This window comes from Astyanax mexicanus, chromosome 5 (genome assembly GCF_023375975.1).
Source record: "Astyanax mexicanus isolate ESR-SI-001 chromosome 5, AstMex3_surface, whole genome shotgun sequence".
Lineage (NCBI taxonomy): Eukaryota > Metazoa > Chordata > Actinopteri > Characiformes > Acestrorhamphidae > Astyanax > Astyanax mexicanus.
This window is the reverse complement of record NC_064412.1, coordinates 10,904,354-10,922,803: the sequence shown is the minus strand read 5'-3', so window position 1 is coordinate 10,922,803 and position 18,450 is coordinate 10,904,354. Positions and strand designations below refer to the sequence as shown.

The 18,450-nt window shown below is 40.7% G+C and overlaps 1 protein-coding gene across 3 annotated transcripts in view; it reads left to right on the top strand.

Annotated features, from left to right (window-relative positions):
* The window catches only part of grm4 (glutamate receptor, metabotropic 4), a 357,400-nt gene that overhangs the window by 319,757 nt on the left and 19,193 nt on the right, over positions 1-18,450 (top strand). For all 3 annotated transcript variants that reach the window (XM_022675670.2, XM_022675669.2, XM_022675673.2), the window contains 2 exons: positions 577-777; positions 18,009-18,145. In XM_022675670.2, coding sequence (XP_022531391.2) covers positions 577-777; positions 18,009-18,145 — 338 coding nt within the window. The remainder of the gene's footprint in view (positions 1-576; positions 778-18,008; positions 18,146-18,450) is intronic.

Below are 18,450 nucleotides of genomic sequence, written 5' to 3'. Positions count from 1 at the left end.
TTTTTAATCACAGTTATCATGCATCTTGGCATCTTCTCCTCCACCAGTCTTACACACTGCTTTTGGATAACTTTATGCTTTTACTCCTGGTGCAAAAATTCAAGCAGTTCAGTTTGGTTTGATGGCTTGTGATCATCCATCTTCCTCTTTATTATATTCTAGAGGTTTTCAATTTTGTAAAATCAAAGAAACTCATAATTGTGATCTGTAGTTTTGCAAACTGGTCCACAAGTCCCCGTACATTTTCCATGAGCTAGTCGCGGGCTTTTTCTGATGTGAGCAAGTGGAATTACTTTAATTCCAGCAGCCAATGACCAAGTACTCCCCACCCACCTTTAAAAAACAGGGTCAAAACTAAAAGCTATTAATTAAATTACATCTTAAATTAATATATATATATATATATATATATATATATATATATATATATATATATATATATATATATATATACACATTTTAAATTTGAAGGTATAAAAAATAAAAGCACATGTGATGTTTTGTTCTTCAGATTCTTCATCAATGATTATTATTAATATTATTTTATTTCTACTGTTTTTGTTTTCTGTCTTTCAGATCAGGAGAGGATCGGTAAGGACTCCTCGTACGAGCAGGAGGGTAAAGTGATGTTCGTGATCGATGCCGTTTACGCCATGGCCCATGCACTCCACAACATGCACAGCGACCTGTGTCCAGGCAAGGTCGGGCTCTGTCCCAAAATGGACCCTATTGACGGAACCCTGCTGTTGAAGTACATCCGCGATGTCAAGATCACAGGTACTGTAGCAAAGTCACCCTCAAAAAAGTGTCTGACGTTTAACCTTGATTCAAATGCGTACAAGTTTTCTAGATGAACAATTATATATTTGAATAACTATGTATATGAATAACTATACATGATTTTAGTAATGAAGTAATGATTTAAACAGAGCAATAGAGCAATTGAAATGGTCCAAACTTAATCAGATTAAAATGTTATTACATTGACTTCCATTTTTATGTGAAAAATTCCATATCTGCTTCTTTCGGGTAGTGTACCTCCTGGTGAGAGATTGTTCACAAGACATTTTTGCCCAGACTTTCATCACTGGACCGAGTGATCTGATTAAAAATGGTCATTTTGACCAGTTACCCATCACCTAGACTGTCTAGCATTTATCTCGGCAAAAATGCTTCTTTGATTCTGTCAGATTTTCTGTGCCATTCTGTGTGAACTGCTCTTTTGAGGTCTTCCCACATGATTATGAAGGTTTTGCCACCTGATGTAATCCATTTTTGACCCTGAAGTGTGTTTTGGATCATTATTTTCTCATCTTCATTTTTTTTTCATCTTTAATTGAATTAAATTAATTAAATTCAGTCCGATCTTCATTCTCTACTGTTCTTAAAAAAACCCACATGCTGCAACACAAATAAAAGCATGATCTGTGTTGTTGCACAGTAGAACAGTGCACTGCTACTCTACAGCTGACTCAGTATTACTGAAGGGTTTTGATTGGCCTTCCTAGTAATACTAAAACACACTAATAGCAGTTCTCTTTAAAATTTTGTTAACTGACATAACTGACATTTTGAACTACAAACTACAAAGATAATGCCTTCCATAAAAATGTGATGCTTTCTTCTTGAACTCCTAATATGAAACTTATTATTTTGTGTATCTACATATATACTAAATGTAACAGAACCATTTTAACTGTATTAAATAAAGCCAGTTAATTCTTTTCTTCATTGTTCATCATTTAGTAAGCGGTTAAGCAGTTTAACTGGTTTCATTTGAGTATTTAAGTCAAATGAAGCAAAGCAAAATTACATTTCTGCTGAACAAAAGCATTGTTTCTCATCGGACTAATTTGTACAAACACTGCCAACCTCTGCCCTTTTTCATTTCCCACTATGTTGGATTAAGCATGTCAAAGTCAAAGTCAAAGTGGTTTTTATTGTCATTTCAGCTATATACAGAGTACACAGTGAAACGAAACAACGTTCCTCCAGGGACCATGGTGCACATAAACACAGTGTAGACAGAACAATAGTGCAACAGTACAAAAGTGCAGACAGACAATACAACACAATACAGACAAAGAATAATAAATAACAAGACAGTGTGCAAATTATGCAGTGTGCAAAAAGTGTGCAAAAAAGACCAGTGAGGTAGTAATTACCTCTATTACACAGTGTGCAATAGAGTCCAGTGAGGTAGTAGGGTTTTTAGTGCTTTCCATTTTCTGGGGTAAGTGGGGTAAGAGTGTGTGTGCATGTTCAGAAAAAACATCAGTTCAGTCTCTGCAGTTGAGGAGTCTGATGGCTTGGGGGTAGAAGCTGTTGCAGAATCTGGTCGTGCTGGACCGGATGCTGCGGTACCTTCTTCCCGAAGGCAGGAGGGAGAACAGTTTGTGTGAGGGATGGGTGGGGTCATTCACAATGCTGGTTGCTTTGCGGATGCTGCGGGTGGTGTAGATGTCCGTGATGGAGGGGAGAGAGACGCCGATGATCCTCTCAGCTGTCCTCACAATACGCTGGAGGGTCTTGCGGTCAGAGACGGTGCAGGTCCCAAACCAGGCAGTGATGCAGCTGCTCAGGATGCTCTCAATGGTCCCTCTATAGAAGAGTGTGAGGATGGGTGGAGGGAGACGGGCCTTTCTCAGCTTCCGGAGGAAGTAGAGACGCTGCTGGGCTTTCTTGGCTGTAGAGCTGGTGTTCAGGGTCCAGGTGAGGTTATCTGCTAAGTGGACACCAAGGAACTTGGTGCTCTTAACAATCTCCACAGAGGACCCGTCGATGTTGAGTGGAGAGTGGGTGTGTTGTGCTCTCCTGAAGTCAACAACCATTTCCTTTGTCTTGTCCACATTCAGGTGAAGGTTGTTGACTGTACACCAGTCTGTCAGCCGCTGCACCGCCTTTGGTGACGGTTGTATCATCGGCGAACTTGATAAAGCTGTTAGAACTGTGTTTTGCAGCACAGTCATGAGTCAGCAGGGTGAACAGCAGAGGACTCAGGACACTGCCCTGGGGGGGCCCCAGTGTTCAGTGTGATGGTGCTGGAGGTGCTGCCCCCGAACCGGACTGACTGGGGTCTCCCCGTCAGAAAGTCCAGGATCCAGTTGCAGAGGGGGGTGTTGAGGCCGAGCAAGCTTAGCTTCCTGATGAGGTTCTGTGGGATGATGGTGTTGAATGCTGAACTGAAGTCTATAAACAGCATTCTGACGTAAGTGTCCTTCTTCTCCAGGTGGGTGAGGGAGAGATGAAGGGTGGTGGTGATGGCATCGTCCGTGGAGCGAATGGGACGATACGCAAACTGCAGGGGGTCCAGTGAATAGGGCAGTCGTGTCTTGATGTTCCTCATGACTAGCCTCTCGAAGCACTTCATGATGATGGGTGTAAGTGCAACGGGACGGTAGTCATTGAGGCAGGACACTGTGGACTTCTTCGGCACGGGAACGATGGTGGGGGACTTGAGGCACGTTGGGACAGTGGCGCTGCACAGGGAGATGTTGAAGATGTCCGTGAGAACATCTGTCAGCTGGTCTGCGCACTCCCTGAGCACTCTGCCGGGGATGTTGTCTGGTCCTGCAGCTTTTCGTGGGTTGACTCTGCGCAGAGTGTTCCTCACATCCACTGCAGTCAGGCACAACACCTGTTCATCCGGCTTGGGCATGGTCTTTCTCGCCATCGTGTTGTTTTGTGCCTCAAACCGTGCATAAAGTTGTTCAGGGCATCAGGGAGGGAGGCATCACGTTCACAGGACGGTGGCATTGTCCTGTAGTTGGTGATTGCCTGGATGCCCTGCCACATACGCCGCGCGTCACCCGTGTCCTTGAAGTTGCTGTGGATTCTCTGGGCGTGTGCGCGCTTTGCCTCTCTGATGACTCTTGACAGGTCGGCTCTCGCTTTCCTCAGGGCCACCTTGTCACCCACTCTGAAGGCGGAGTCGCGGGTCCTCAGCAGCGCACGTACCTCAGCAGTCATCCAAGGCTTCTGGTTTGGGCGTGTAGTGATGGTCTTGGAGACAGTGACATCATCAATACACTTGCTGATGTAGCCAGTGACTGATGCTGCATACTCCTCCAAATCAACAGAATCGCCTTCAGTAGCAGCCTCCCTAAACATGTCCCATGCAGTGCACTCAAAACAGTCCTGAAGGGCAGAGATTGAGCCTGCCGGCCAGGTTTTCACCTGCTTCTGAACTGGTCTGGAGCGTCTGATGAGTGGTGTGTATGTTGGAGTCAGCCAAACACACATGTGGTCCGAGAAAGCGAGGTGGGGGCGGGGCTCCGCCCGGTACGCGCTGGGGATGTTTGTGTAAACAAGATCCAGCACGGTCACTCCTCTCGTTGCAAAGTCCACATGTTGATGGAATTTAGGGAGCACTGACTTGAGATTTGCGTGGTTGAAATCTCCGGCGATAATAAACAGTCCGTCTGGGTGTTTGTTCTGCAGATCGCTGATAGACCGATAAGGTTCACACAGAGCCTCTTTAGCATTAGCACCAATGCTAGCGCTGGGTGGGATGTAGACAGCAGCTATTAGCACGGCGGAGAACTCCCGTACTAAATAAAAAGGTCTGCACTTGACTATCAGGAACTCCACCAGCGGAGAGCAGTGTTTGGCGACAGTCACAGCGTTGTTACACCATTCCGTGTTGATGTAAACACACACGCCTCCACCGCGGGTTTTCCCGGATAGAGCCGCGCGCCTATCCGCTCTGAACGCGGTTAGCCCGGCTAGCTGAATGGCGCTGTCCAGAATGTTGTCGTTCAGCCACGATTCCACAAAAACCAAAGCAAGGGTGTTCCGATGCACATATTTGCAGGAAATAAACGGAAAAAACGACAAATAGTAACACAAAAGCACCATTTAACGGACCCGGAGCGGCCGCTGCGTGTTAACGCGCCGCCATCTTGGGTGGGTCATGTGAGCTCTGCCTTCACTAAAGCAATTAACACAATTTACACACACTTGCTGCTCACAGGACTTTGGTAAAGACAGCCTAAAATCCCTTGTTTTTCATCCTCCCACCCCGACTGTAAATTGTCAACTGAAGGCTGAGGGAACAAATAAAGGGTATTACAAAGATTAGCTGCAGCAATGGATTCGAGCTGTGTGGAGCTAAAAAAAAAAAAAAAATCCCCCAAGGACAACAGACTGCTTCCCTAGAAAATGTTTGATATGTGCTTAGCATACCTAAAGTGTCGCCAGGGTGCTCGCGAGCCATTTCCATTTCACTTAGGGCAATTACTACACACTTCGTCTTCTTCATCCCGGCTTATCAATGCCAGCACTTAGTGTCTGCACAAAAGATAATAGCGTGACCTATCAAACAGCCGGCGCTATAGGGAAAGTGTACTCGCCATATTTTATTTAGATAAGACCTATTCATCGCACGCGTTTTTGTGACAGGGTTATCTGAAAGTGTCCTGTAATATCACCTTTGGTTGGCCTGGCTCTGTCTGGCTTTTCATAAATAACAGTGACATTACACTGCCATACATACCAAGCGACCACAGGTTGCTCCTAATCTCTTACTCTTGCATCAGCAGACATCAGATTGGTATATTGCAGTCACGTGACCTGCAGCCAAGGCGCTGTGCAAACGGCTACTGGTGTTTCGGGAGGCCATGGTGTTTTTGCTCATCACCGTACACCGTTTTGATGTTTTAATTGCTGCTTTAGAGAAGCACAATATGTGAAATCAAAGAGAACTCAAGAATGAATGAGAAATTGCCAGACAGTTGTAGCTTACTGTTATACAAAAATTGTTGTTTTTACACTCACTGTCCATCTTACCATATGCATCCAGGATCAATTTGTAGTTCTATAATTACAGACTGTAGTTCTGTACCCGATTCTCTGCATACTTATTATTTGGATTGTTATGCTCCTTTCACCCTGTTCTTAAAAGGTCAAGACCCTGCAGTGCTGCTGGAGTTTTTAAACACCAAAGTGTCACTGCTGGACTGAGAATAGCCCACCAACCGGGAATGTTCAGCCAATAGCAACAGCTGTACAGCTTCTGTCTCTGACAATACCGGGCCTATTTTAGCAATATGTAAGCGAGATGTCAGTTGCGCCCAGACTGCTGGATTTAGGGTGTGTCTGTGTTTCTTTGATATCTTAAAGCAGCACTAGGTAGGATTTCCTTGATTTTTGATCTTTGAAATTACAGCTTGAAACTCACTGCAGCGCTCCATTAAGGTGTAACAGGAGGAATAGGTGCTCTCGTGTCTGTGCCGGGCTCCTCTGAGCTCAAACCAGACTTCCGAGGCAGCTGCGACCAACGCTCGCGAGAACTGCGACCTGCTTTCCGACCTTTAGTTCTAACACTTCTACAAGGACTACTGGTTCATTCTTTACAAACTAACATACAGACACTCTGGCAGAAGCTGGAAAGAGACCGAATATGTCTGTGAAATCCAGAAAACGAGAAAGAGAAACTAATCCGCCTGAAACATTTATTACACTCTACAACTGTAGGGGGAGCCCACAAGCACAAAATCTCAATCCTACCTAGTGGAGCTTTAAGCTCAAAATGCGCAAAAGGCATGAACTAATTCTCTTAATTAATCATAAGTGTGTTTTGGTCGTAACATGAAATAATCCAATCAGTGTGTCACTTGCTCATTATTTTCTTTAAGAGGCAGGTGAGCTCTGACTTTGGCAGATTCGTATCTTAACAGTGCAGCACTTTTGCGTGTCTCAGCAGAGACTGATACTGACCTGCTCGTTCATGCTGTGAAGATACACCAGCAGCTCATTTAAGGAAACAAAAATGTTATTTTATTCTTTATTCTGTTTTTTTTTTTGTTGTTGAGTTAAAAGTTGAGTTTGCACTCTGCAGTGCATTTGTGTGTATGTTTTAATGATTGGGGGTGTGCACCTATAAGAATGGACTCTGACAATTGACTGGTCTAGGTTTATTTCAGTCAGTGGCGCACCTTTGTTTTGTTTTTTTTTCACCACCAAAATAGCAACAAGACAGAAATGTACCTGAACACACCTCACTTCCAGACCACCACGCCCATCAGTGTAGATTTATTTATCAACTCCTCTATGCTGCTATTTTAATGGCGCAGGCGTAAAAATAGACTGTTGTCGGGGTGTAAGATAGTAATGAGCATCGCGATGCACCCTGCGCAGGGTGTAATTTAGGGCCCTACATCTACAAGTGGGGCAGCTGTAGGTAGGAGTGTCTAATAGAGTGGAGGACAGTAAGTGATTAGACACAGTGTTTAAAGACTCCAGCAGCACTGCTGTACCTCGTCTACATCTACACACAGCAAAAACATTCTACAATATAATATAAATAATACAGTATACAGAGAAACAGATACAAGACTACAGGCTATAATAGAATATAGAACTACATTTTGTTTTTTTATGTAGAGAGCATTAAATCAGTGTATAACAGTAAGCAATTTTTCAGTTTTTCACTGTATACTATCCCCTATACATTCTATGTCTAATGAATCTACAGGATTTAGCTACTTAAGGTTGCACATATTGCTGAAACACTGAACACTGCCTGCCTAACCCCTGTAGAAAAGTACTGCCAATAGAATAGGACTCTCTGAAGCAGATTATAATCTACCAGTACCTACTGGCACCATGCCCACTGAACTGAATGATTGTTCTCTATTCAATACTTTTTGGCTGGGTTGGGATCATAGAAAGAAGGTCGGTTGGTGCAAAAAAAAAAATAATAATAAAATTAAAACATTTTTTTTACTGAAAAAATGACTACTTCCATTTGTTTTTCTTCTTACAAAAAAACTCAGTTGACATTTTGGAGATGTTTTTTTTAATTTTTTTTATTTGCATTACAAAAAAAAAACAAAAAAAAAACAGAAGACCCCTTAATCTTTTTTATGCAATTATTTACGCAGTTAATCGTGTGCAGAATATTGAATATTGCTATGCCGTTGAAATGAAAGGGTCAGAAAAACTGTGCGAAAGAGAGAGTAAAAAGAGAGAAAGAAGAGTAGTAGAGAAAGTAAAGAGAACAACAGAAACAACAGCAACACAAAACACATTTTGTGAGCAACAAAAGAAAAAAGTGCCATCCCGGAGCTCAGAGTTCATACCCCGATACGTTCTCCACTCTTCTCTGCTAGCTGTAAAGTTACTGCTACCAAAAGCAATTTTCAAACAATCACTCGCTTTTTCTCTTCATCTCCTCTCGGTTCTGAGCAGAGCACACAATAAGGACCTGCAGCTCCAGGTTTGATGAGAAATGACACAGGCTTCTTCTGCTCCGTGGCTCTGGATAACCTGGGAAACCTGTTTTTTTTCTGAAGCAGGTTGGTTTCAGTCATCCCCACGCTTGCATGTAATGTGCAGGTGTTCATCCCTGTTAATAAGAGTTACAAAGATGCTCTAAATGTACACCGGCTGGATTTGCTAGGACTGATAATTCGGTGCTAAATGTGGGGACTTGGAATACTATTCAGAGCATACTGATGCTATTGGGTGGGGATTAGCCGCTCTGTCATCCTGTTCTGTAATTCATTGCTACCTATCAGCTCTTGCAACGTGATCCCATGCAGTGATGAGCTTGTGTGCTCAAAAGAAAACCTTGGGTATTTCAGACTGTTCCAAAACCATTCAGGAGCTGCTTTTTGCTGTTTCTAGTGCTGCATGTGTATACACACACACACACACACACACACATGCACAGGCAAAGACATGCATTCGTAAGCGCATACACACACACTCCCCCATCTCGTCCTCCTTTGATGCGTCTTTGAGTGAGGTTAGTTAGAGACTTCAATTGGCTGAGATAGAATGAAGCGCCCCATCAGTTTTCTATCCGTGTAGCCATCCCTCCAGGCAAAGTGCACTCTGCTTTAGTGCATAGTGAACTGCTACAGTAGTTTCGCTGGCAGACCGGTGCACACAGTCGCCCAAAAGCACAAGCAAATGGAGCTTTTTTAGGGCCTTTTCTTCCTCAAAGCAGCCGAAAATCTCTCGTGGTGTTCTCCAAGTATTCACCGGCAACTTCAGAGCAGACGGGGAGCAAGGGGAAGCATTCCCGCTGATTAATATTGTACAGACAAATCCGATTCGATACATACAGCAGCTGGTCAAACACGTTTTCATCAGCAATTTATGGTCTCGTTCCCCGGTGGGCCGAGGTCAAAACATTACTCCCCCCTTGCATCACCAGCGAGACTCGGACAATTTTCACAGAACGCCGCCGAATTTCACAGACAACTGTTACTTCATTCACATTCAAACCAGCCCCTCGTATTTTTATGTATTTTATGTGTCAACAAACAGCCATGTCACACAATGCCACCCCAATCACATAATTTGAGCTGAAAAAAAAAAATGCTTATAGATCAGGAGATAAGAGCCACTATGTGATTGTTTGGGCCGCTTGCTAAAGGTTTGCAGTGTAACTGTTGATGATTAGTCCTGGACATTATTGGCTTGAAGGAACTTTAGCCCATTTCTCCATACAAAACAGCTTCAGCTCTGTTATGTTGGTGCATTTTCCCTGTGAACTGTTTGCTTCAGCTACTTCCACAACATTTCCATTGGAAAGTCAGGACCATGTCTTTTGAAATTGGCCATTACAAAACATTCCTTCTCAGAAGAACTTGTGTGTTTAAAGCAACAATGTGATTGTGTGGGCTGCTTGCGAAAGGTTTGAGGATCAACTGTTGACTAATACTGGATATCGGTTGAAATGAAGGAACTTTACCTCATTCCTCCACACAAAACAGCTTCAGCTCTGTTATGTTGGTGCATTTTCCCTATGAACTGTTTGCTTCAGCTACTTCCACAACATTTCCATTGGAAAGTCAGAACTGTGTCTTTTAAAAAGGCCATTACAAAACATTCTTTCTCAGAAAAACTTGTGTGTTTAAAGCCACGATGTGATTGTGTGGGCCGCTTGCGAAAGGTTTGAGGATTAACTGTTGATTAGTACTGATATCGGTTGAATTGAAGGAACTTTACCTCATTCCTCCGCACAAAACAGCTTCAGCTCTGTTATGTTGGTGCATTTTCCCTATGAACTGTTTGCTTCAACTACTTACACAACATTTCCATTGGAAAGTCAGGACGATGTCTTTTGAAATTGGCCATTACAAAACATTCTTTCTCAGAAGAACTTGTGTGTTTAGGGTTGTTGTCCTGCTGCATGGCCCAATCACATAATTTGTGCTCAAAACATGCTCATTGATCAAGAGATAGGAGAATGACTGTGATGCCAAACGGGCCAGCCAAGTCACACAATGCGACCCCAATCACATAATATGAGCTGGAAAAAAAAAAAAAACACATGCTTATAGATCAGGAGATAAGAGCCACTATGTGATTGTTTGGGCCGCTTGCTAAAGGTTTGCAGTGTAACTGTTGATGATTCATCCTGGACATTATTGGCTTGAAGGAACTTTAGCCCATTTCTCCATATAAAACAGCTTCAGCTCTGTTATGTTGGTGCATTTTCCCTATGAACTGTTTGCTTCAGCTACTTCCAAAACATTTACATTGGAAAGTCAGGACTATGTCTTTTAAAATAGGCCATTACAAAACATTCTTTCTCAGAAGAACTTGTGTGTTTAGGGTAGTTGTCCTGCTGCATGGCCCAATCACATAATTTGAGCTGAAAACATGCTTATAGATCAAGACATAGGAGAATGCCTGTAATGCCGAAAGCCACTATATGATTGTGTGGGCCGCTTGCGAAAGGTTTGAGGATTAACTGTTGATTAGTACTGATATCGGTTGAATTAAAGGAACTTTACCTCATTCCTCCGCACAAAACAGCTTCAGCTCTGTTATGTTGGTGCATTTTCCCTATGAACTGTTTGCTTCAGCTACTTCCACAACATTTCTATTGAAAAGTCAGGACTATGTCTTTTAAAATAGGCCATTACAAAACATTCTTTCTCAGAAAAACTTGTGTGTTTAGGGTCGTTGTCCTGCTGCATGGCCCGTGTTTTCTTAAAATTCAGCTCACAGAGAGATGACATGACATTTTTCCTTCAGGATTTGCTGGTGTAACCCTTTTCTAAATAAACAGACCAACCAAGTCACACAATGCCACCCTAAACACAAAATTTGAGCTGAACACATGAAACATAAATATAGAGAGAGATAGAGATAAGAGAATGACTGTGATGCCGAGAGCAACTATGTGATTGTTTGGGCCGCTATCTAAAGGTTTGCCGTAACTGTTGATTAGTCCTGGCATTGGTTGGCTTGAAGGAACTTTAGCCCATTCCTCCGCACAAAACAGCTTCAGCTCTGTTATGTTGGTGCATTTTCTCCCATGAACTGTATTCTTCAGCCACTGGACTTCCACAACATTCCATTAGAAAGTCAGGACCATATCTTTTAAAATAGGCCATGTTCATCTGCACTTCAGGACTCTATTATTACTATTACTTTACCGTACAATCGTTACCCTTGCACTACTGAACAATACTGACACGTTACTGTACATCCTGTATATTCACACTCTGGACACTTTTATATTCTACTGAATACAATACAATACTTGCAAGAGTTTTTATTTTTTCAGTATAGTTGTATTATGCTGATACCTGCTTTTCCCTTTTCTCTTATTACAGTCAGGTTACATTGATACTTTGTATAGATTTTGTATTGTTTGTATTTATTTATCCTTGTATATATCTTATAATAGTTTTCATTTTCTTACTGCACCATTACCTGCTTCTTTTTTTATTATACTGTATCATCCCTATTAGTGTGCTTCTGCATTGTTTTTCTGGCTGGCTGGCTGCCATCCATCCATCCATCCATCCATCCATCCATCCATAAAACAACCCTATGTTTAGGGTCATTGTCTTGCTGCATGGCCCACATTCTCCTAAAGTTCAGCTCACAGAGAGATGACCTGACATTTTACTTAGCATTTTCTGGTGTAATTCTTTTTTTTTTTACAAAACGCTGCCGAATTTCACTAACAACTGTTACTTCATTTAATTCGAACCAGCTCCTCATGTTTTCTGCGTCAACAAAGCGCTTTTTTCTAAACAAATGAGAAAGCCAAGTCACAAAATGCCACCCTAATCAAATAATTTGAAGTGAAAACATGCTTATAGATCAAGAGATAAGAGAATGGCTGTGATGCTGAGAGCCACTGTGTGACTGTATGGACCGCTATCTGAATATTATTATGTCTTTTGAAGGGGCTTTTGGCTGGTAAAAGAGTTGGCTGGAGTAAAGAGGAAGTCTACCTGAGAGTATATTCTTCTGATCCTTCACATCAAGCACCATCTAATTGATTTACTGAGGAAAGCTCTCAAACTTTTAATGCTATGGAGCGGCGGCTCTTTCTCTAATGCAATTGTTCTACGGCCAATGGATTTTCCATACACACACAAATGCACAAAACACCTGCGCTGGAACAAGTCCTTCTCAAACCACCAAGAAGGAATCATCTGTGTTGTAGATTCACTGTTCTGAATACATGCAGCCATGACTATGAAATCAGCTAATTTTTTTTTTTAAATATGACAAAAATAAGAAAAGGATTCTGAAGTTGGTGTTGCTTTTTTTCTAGTCTGCATGAACAGATCAAATGAATCCATCGTACCTATTAATGTATTCCTTATGTTGTCCATCTTATATACAAGGATCACTGGTGAACCTTTCAAAAAGTGACCAGCCTATAGAAATTACTCCAAAAGGGCATGAACAACTCATCCAGGAGGTCACAAAAGTCAAGTCAAATCAAGTCAATTTATTTATAAAGCACATTTAAAAGACATCAAGTGTCGACCAAAGTGCTGTACAATAAAACACCTTTTTAAAAGAAAGCAAATCAGTGATGAAACTATAAAATATTCTTAACTCCTATGATATAGGGGGAAAATTTATTTACTTGAGGAAACAACAATAAAAAGAACAAGGGCCACACCATAAATCCCTAGGAAGATTCAAATGCCTGGGTGAATAGCCGAGTCTTCAACTATATATATATATATATATATATATATATATATATATATATATATATATATATATATTAGGGGTGTCACGATCTCGATATTTTATCGAAATCGAATCGAAATGAGGTCACGATCTCGAGTATCGAAGTCAAAAAGAGGATCGACGATCCCTCCCGCGCGTGCTACGCAAATAGCGCAGCACGCTACGCAAATGGCACGGCACCAACACAGCGCATCCTATTCATTTAAATAGAGATAGCCACTGCATGAGCGCAGTCGGCGGGAGTGTGATCACTGTTTTTATCTGTCCAACGGGGGAGGGGGGGCGGGGGTTGGGCGCGCAGGTTTTGTATCTGTATCTGACGGAGGGGTGGGTGCGCGCAGGTGAGAGCGTGTGAACTCGCTGAAATGCGTGTCAGTGTGACTTGAGAACACTGACTATAGATCACAGTGAGGTGGATTAAAAATCTTAAACTTATAATTGACTACACCTGTTGCTTTCCATTGAATTAAAAAAACATCTTTCTCTCAGATAAAGTAAACACAAGCGTGTTTCTGACTAAAATAAAAGCTTTTCAGGAGAGATATAAGTTATGTGTAAATATTTATAAGACAATACCCACATCACTTATCTAACCAGCCTGTACTGATTTCTGCCCCCCAATAATGCTTTCAATAACCTCTAATAGCCTTTAATAGTCTTCAGTAGCCTTTAAAAGACTTACCTGGCGGCCGTGGTGTGTCCACTAAACTCCGTAGTTATAAACATCCTGAGGTTAGCAGCGCGCTAACTGACCTGTTTATAATGTAATCCGAGCAGTGACTCCGTGACTCTGCTCTAAACTGCTGCTGTTAGCTGCTTGGGCTGAAAGATGAACTGTAGTGAGCTGTATTATCCGGTTAGTGGGGTTAAAACCTTTATTTGTTTACAGAAACAGTAAAAACGGACTGGCTGAGCTCTGTAGCCCGTGGCTGGGCTGTACTGAAGTAGTGACTGAGTGAAGAGAGCGGGGCTTGTGCTGCTGCTGCTAGTGGTTGGATGAAGAACTGCAGCTTCATGTAATGAGCAGTTTCACCAGCCATCCACAGCTCTGATAAACTGCTTGTTTTAATAGTGCACACTGTTGCTACCAAAAAAAGTCACTAGATGGCATTACCATATATATCTTAATAAATAATAATAATAATATTTATAATATTTATAATAATAATAATAATAATAATAATAATAATAAATATATTATTTAAATTTTATGAGGCATAAAATAATAACAAGAAAAAAAAAACAAGAAAATCGAGAATCGAATCGAATCGTGACCCTCAAATCGAAAATGAAATCGAATGGAGGATTTAGAGAATCGTGACACCCCTAATATATATATTTAGATAACTATATCTAAAGAACTGCAGATCTCACATGCTGAGCAAAAAGAACACAAAGGCACATCTCATATTAGCAAAAAAACATATTGGTGATCCCCAGGACTTACTCACCGTAAAACATGGTGGTGGTAATGTAATGGTCTGGGGCTGCTTTGCTGCTTCAGGGCCTGAACAACTTGCTGTAATAGATGGAACACTGAATTCTGCTGTTTACCAGAAAACTTACATACTTGGGTTCTGCAGCAGGACAATGATCCAATCTATTGTTAAAGCTTAATTGCGGTTGTTGCTGCCAAGGTTGGCACAATCAGGTTATTAGGTTTAGTGGGCGCGCACATTTTTTTTTCACACAGGGCTGGATTGGGTTTAAAACATGAATTTATCATTTAAAAACTTCTTTTTATATATAGACAGGTTATCTTTGTCTGATATTAAAGTATATTTGACAATCGGAAAAATGTAAGTATGACAAAAAAAAAAGCAAAAACAAAAGAAATCTGTAGGGGGCAAATACTTTTTTTTATGACACTGTAGCTGGTCTTATACAGGGATCATTTCTCAACATTTGCGGACCATGTGTGGGATTGTACTCAAGGGGGTAAGATATAGTTATATATCATACTCCCTTGAGTTATATTTAAAAGCTATATAGACAGGTTGTCAATGGTAGAAATGAGTATAAATATCAATTTTAGACAAGCAAAATGGACTGTCCCTAATATAAAAGCCAATACTGTAAACCCATTAATGCAGTTGTAATAAACACTAAAAAAACTATTACTTAGAGATTGAATAATTGATCAGTTGTTTTTTATTTTCAGCTTGATCAGTTGATTAGTGATACCAATCGAGCGCGGGGCTAAATCATAGCCAGTCATAGCCATAGGTTCACTGTTGCTTATTGCCAAATGATTTTAAACAACAAAATGAAGGGAAATTACAGTATTTCTGCCAACTAAGTGTAATGGGCTGTGACCAAAATGGCTCCCTACTCCCTCATTAGTGTTGCGCTATTTAGGGAGAAACTATGTAGTTCACTAAGTAGTGGTGAAACAGGAGTGAATTCAGACAGGCCCTCATCATTATCATGGGCCAGCACCACTCGCATAAACACACACAGGTGAGAGAGGGGTTGAGCTGTGTTTAAAACTCTGTAAACACACAGAACTGATCTCTGAATTAAAGTTAGTGAAGCTCTGAGCTGATCATGGAGTAATTAATCTCTCTGACTGTTATAGTTTATGCTGTTTAAAAGATAATCCTCACATTATTGAACTACATGAAGAAAAATCTACTACTGAGTGTTAGGAGTTTGTAAATTGAACTCATCAGTGTTGTAGTTAAATATCTAACCTGGCAGAGATGGAGCTTTTAGTCCTGGTGATGGAAATTTTAAAAAGCTGTGTTTATGTTCATTATTATATGTGAGTATTTATTTATTTCTTTCATTGCTTGCAAGCTTATTTTTATGTACTTTTTTCTTTTTGGTTCGTGTGTCCAATAATACAATTCACAAAACACATATATAATATATAATACATAATATAATATATAATACAATATATAATATATAATACAACAATATAATACAAACATGCAGTTTTTTTGTAATTAGTGATATTTGAGATATTTAATGTATTTTATTTAAGATCATGTTGTAATATATAATAAACCCTGTAGCTGTTGATATGATGAACATCAGCTGTTTGGGTGGTTTTCTCAGTATTTTGGCAGATTTGAAACACATTTTACCCATCTGAATCCCACTGTAACAATCTGGCAACCCTGATGGCTCGCTGTCCGCTCCGTTTGCTCGGCTGTCTGTTGCTTAGTAGCGAGACCCGCGATGCATTTTGGGACACATTTAGCTCGCTTAGTAAGCAGCAATGTTCACTATAAATCAAGATGCATTATGGGAGTTTATGGTGCCCTCAAAATCATGTTCGAATTGCCCCTTTTGTCATGATTCGCACACTCAGAGAAAAATGGCTGACGTACTCAATAGTGCCCTAACTAGTAAAAAGGGAGCCATTTTGGTCACAGCCCTGGTTTTAATTACTGTAGTTAACTTTGCTAAATATATATGACCTATATGAAAGACAGACTCAGTTGACAGGTAAGTCATGGGATCCACCAGACCCCCCATCTCCCCCACCCCACAATCAGATTCCAGTCTATCCATTTTCTGTCATTCTGTCTTTTTCCTGTCATCGGACATCCATTTGAAAGGGATGTAAGGACTGGTTTTCTAAGATAAGCCCAGCACAGAAATAACATTACACATTTTGATGGGGAATCTTGTTATAGAGTGCTATATATTCCATACTGTCCTGTGTAGGGTATCTGGCACTGCAGCTATTCTTACATATCAGTGTTCAATTCAAAAGGCTGAGCAAATACTAAGCGCTTATTTAATTCCCAGGCTATAAGTCACAACAAGTGTCATTCATCAGCAAAGCTGGTGTTTGAATAACGTTCCTCCCTCATAAAACAGCAGTAATCCTGTAGATTTGTGTATTTCTTGCGCTTTACCGTGGGTTAAAAAAAAAATAAAACTAATGCTTTAATCCAGTGCTGACTCACTGTGATGTGGATTAGGCATCTTGCATCTCCCAGCTTGATATAAAGACAGGATATTCATCAACAGAAATTCACCGCTCCCGCAATCACCCGTGGCATTCAGCGAGAAAGCCCTACGAGGATTGTGAATTGGAACAGTAAGCCAAACATGAGTGGCGAAAACAATTGCTTGTGCTGATGTTCAGCACACTTGGCTGCGTGGGGATTTGCCAGGCTGGGGAATGGAGTTGGACATGCTCAGGTGCTTTGAATACAGATAGCTGAGCTCAAAGGTTAAAGCCAGAGATTGGCAAAAGCTTGGCGCAGGTTGTTCCCGAGAACAAGACTCCTAATCCAAAATTCATCACGGGGATGGAGTGGCATTGTTATCCTGTCTCTTTCATCCTTCCCTTTCAGTGGCTCCTAGAAAACTGAAATGACTCTCAATGAATTTGTTGGAAAGTTAGATATAAGCGGGAGTGGAAGCTGGTTGTGTTGTTGTTTATGGGGATTGAAGAAACTTGCTTAGTTTGAAATGTTTGAATCAATAATGCAAAGTGCATCTATATATATATATATATATATATATATATATATATATATATATATATATATATATATATATATATATATATATATATACAGCTCTGGGAAAAAATAGGAGACTACTTTAGTTTCTGAATCAGTTTTTCTCAAAACATTTCAAATAATGCAAAGAAAACAAGTTCATATTCATAAAGTTTTAGAGTTCAGAAATCAATATTTGATGGAATAACCCTGTTTATTAGTCACAGTTTTTAATACATCTAGGTATGTTCTCCTCCACCAGTCTTACACACTACTTTTGGATAACTTTATCCTACTCCTGGTGCAAAAATATAAGCAGTTCAGCTTGGTTTGATGGCCTGTGATCATCAAACCAAATCATCTTCCTCTTGATTACATTCCAGAGGTTTTCAATTTGGCAAAGTCAAAGAAACTTAACCTTTTTTAACAAGGCTGGACTTTTGGCAAGGCTTCCAAGCAAAGTCTTAAACACTGACCTGAGTAGTTTCTCTCCTGAGGGTTCTCTGTGTTCCTTGTACAAGGTCCTGGAACATAGCTGCTGATTCTCTAATCGTGTTTGTCTGCTTCTGTTTGCAGGCATCGCTGGCAATCCAGTGCAGTTCAATGAGAACGGGGATGCTCCAGGTCGGTATGATATATATCAGTACCAGATTAATAACAGAACTGCAGAATACAAAATCATCGGCCACTGGACTGACCAGCTCAACCTGAACGTAAGTGCTTGGTTATTATTTCGTCCATTTCTACTGTGAATTTAAACAAGGATATAACATTAACTGTTATATCCTTATTTAAATAGTTAATGTATAATAACTTATCAAATGTATTTCTAACTCCATTTAGATTAAACATTGGTTTAATAAAATGTACTATATGTCCAAATGTTTGTGAACCACACGTCTGTAATGTATGCAAAGACATAGGAGCAGGTTAAATATTTGGGGGGGACACATTTGCTAATATAAATCAAAGCCCACCCTATAGTGACTGAAATTACAGTTAATCACAAAAAACTACT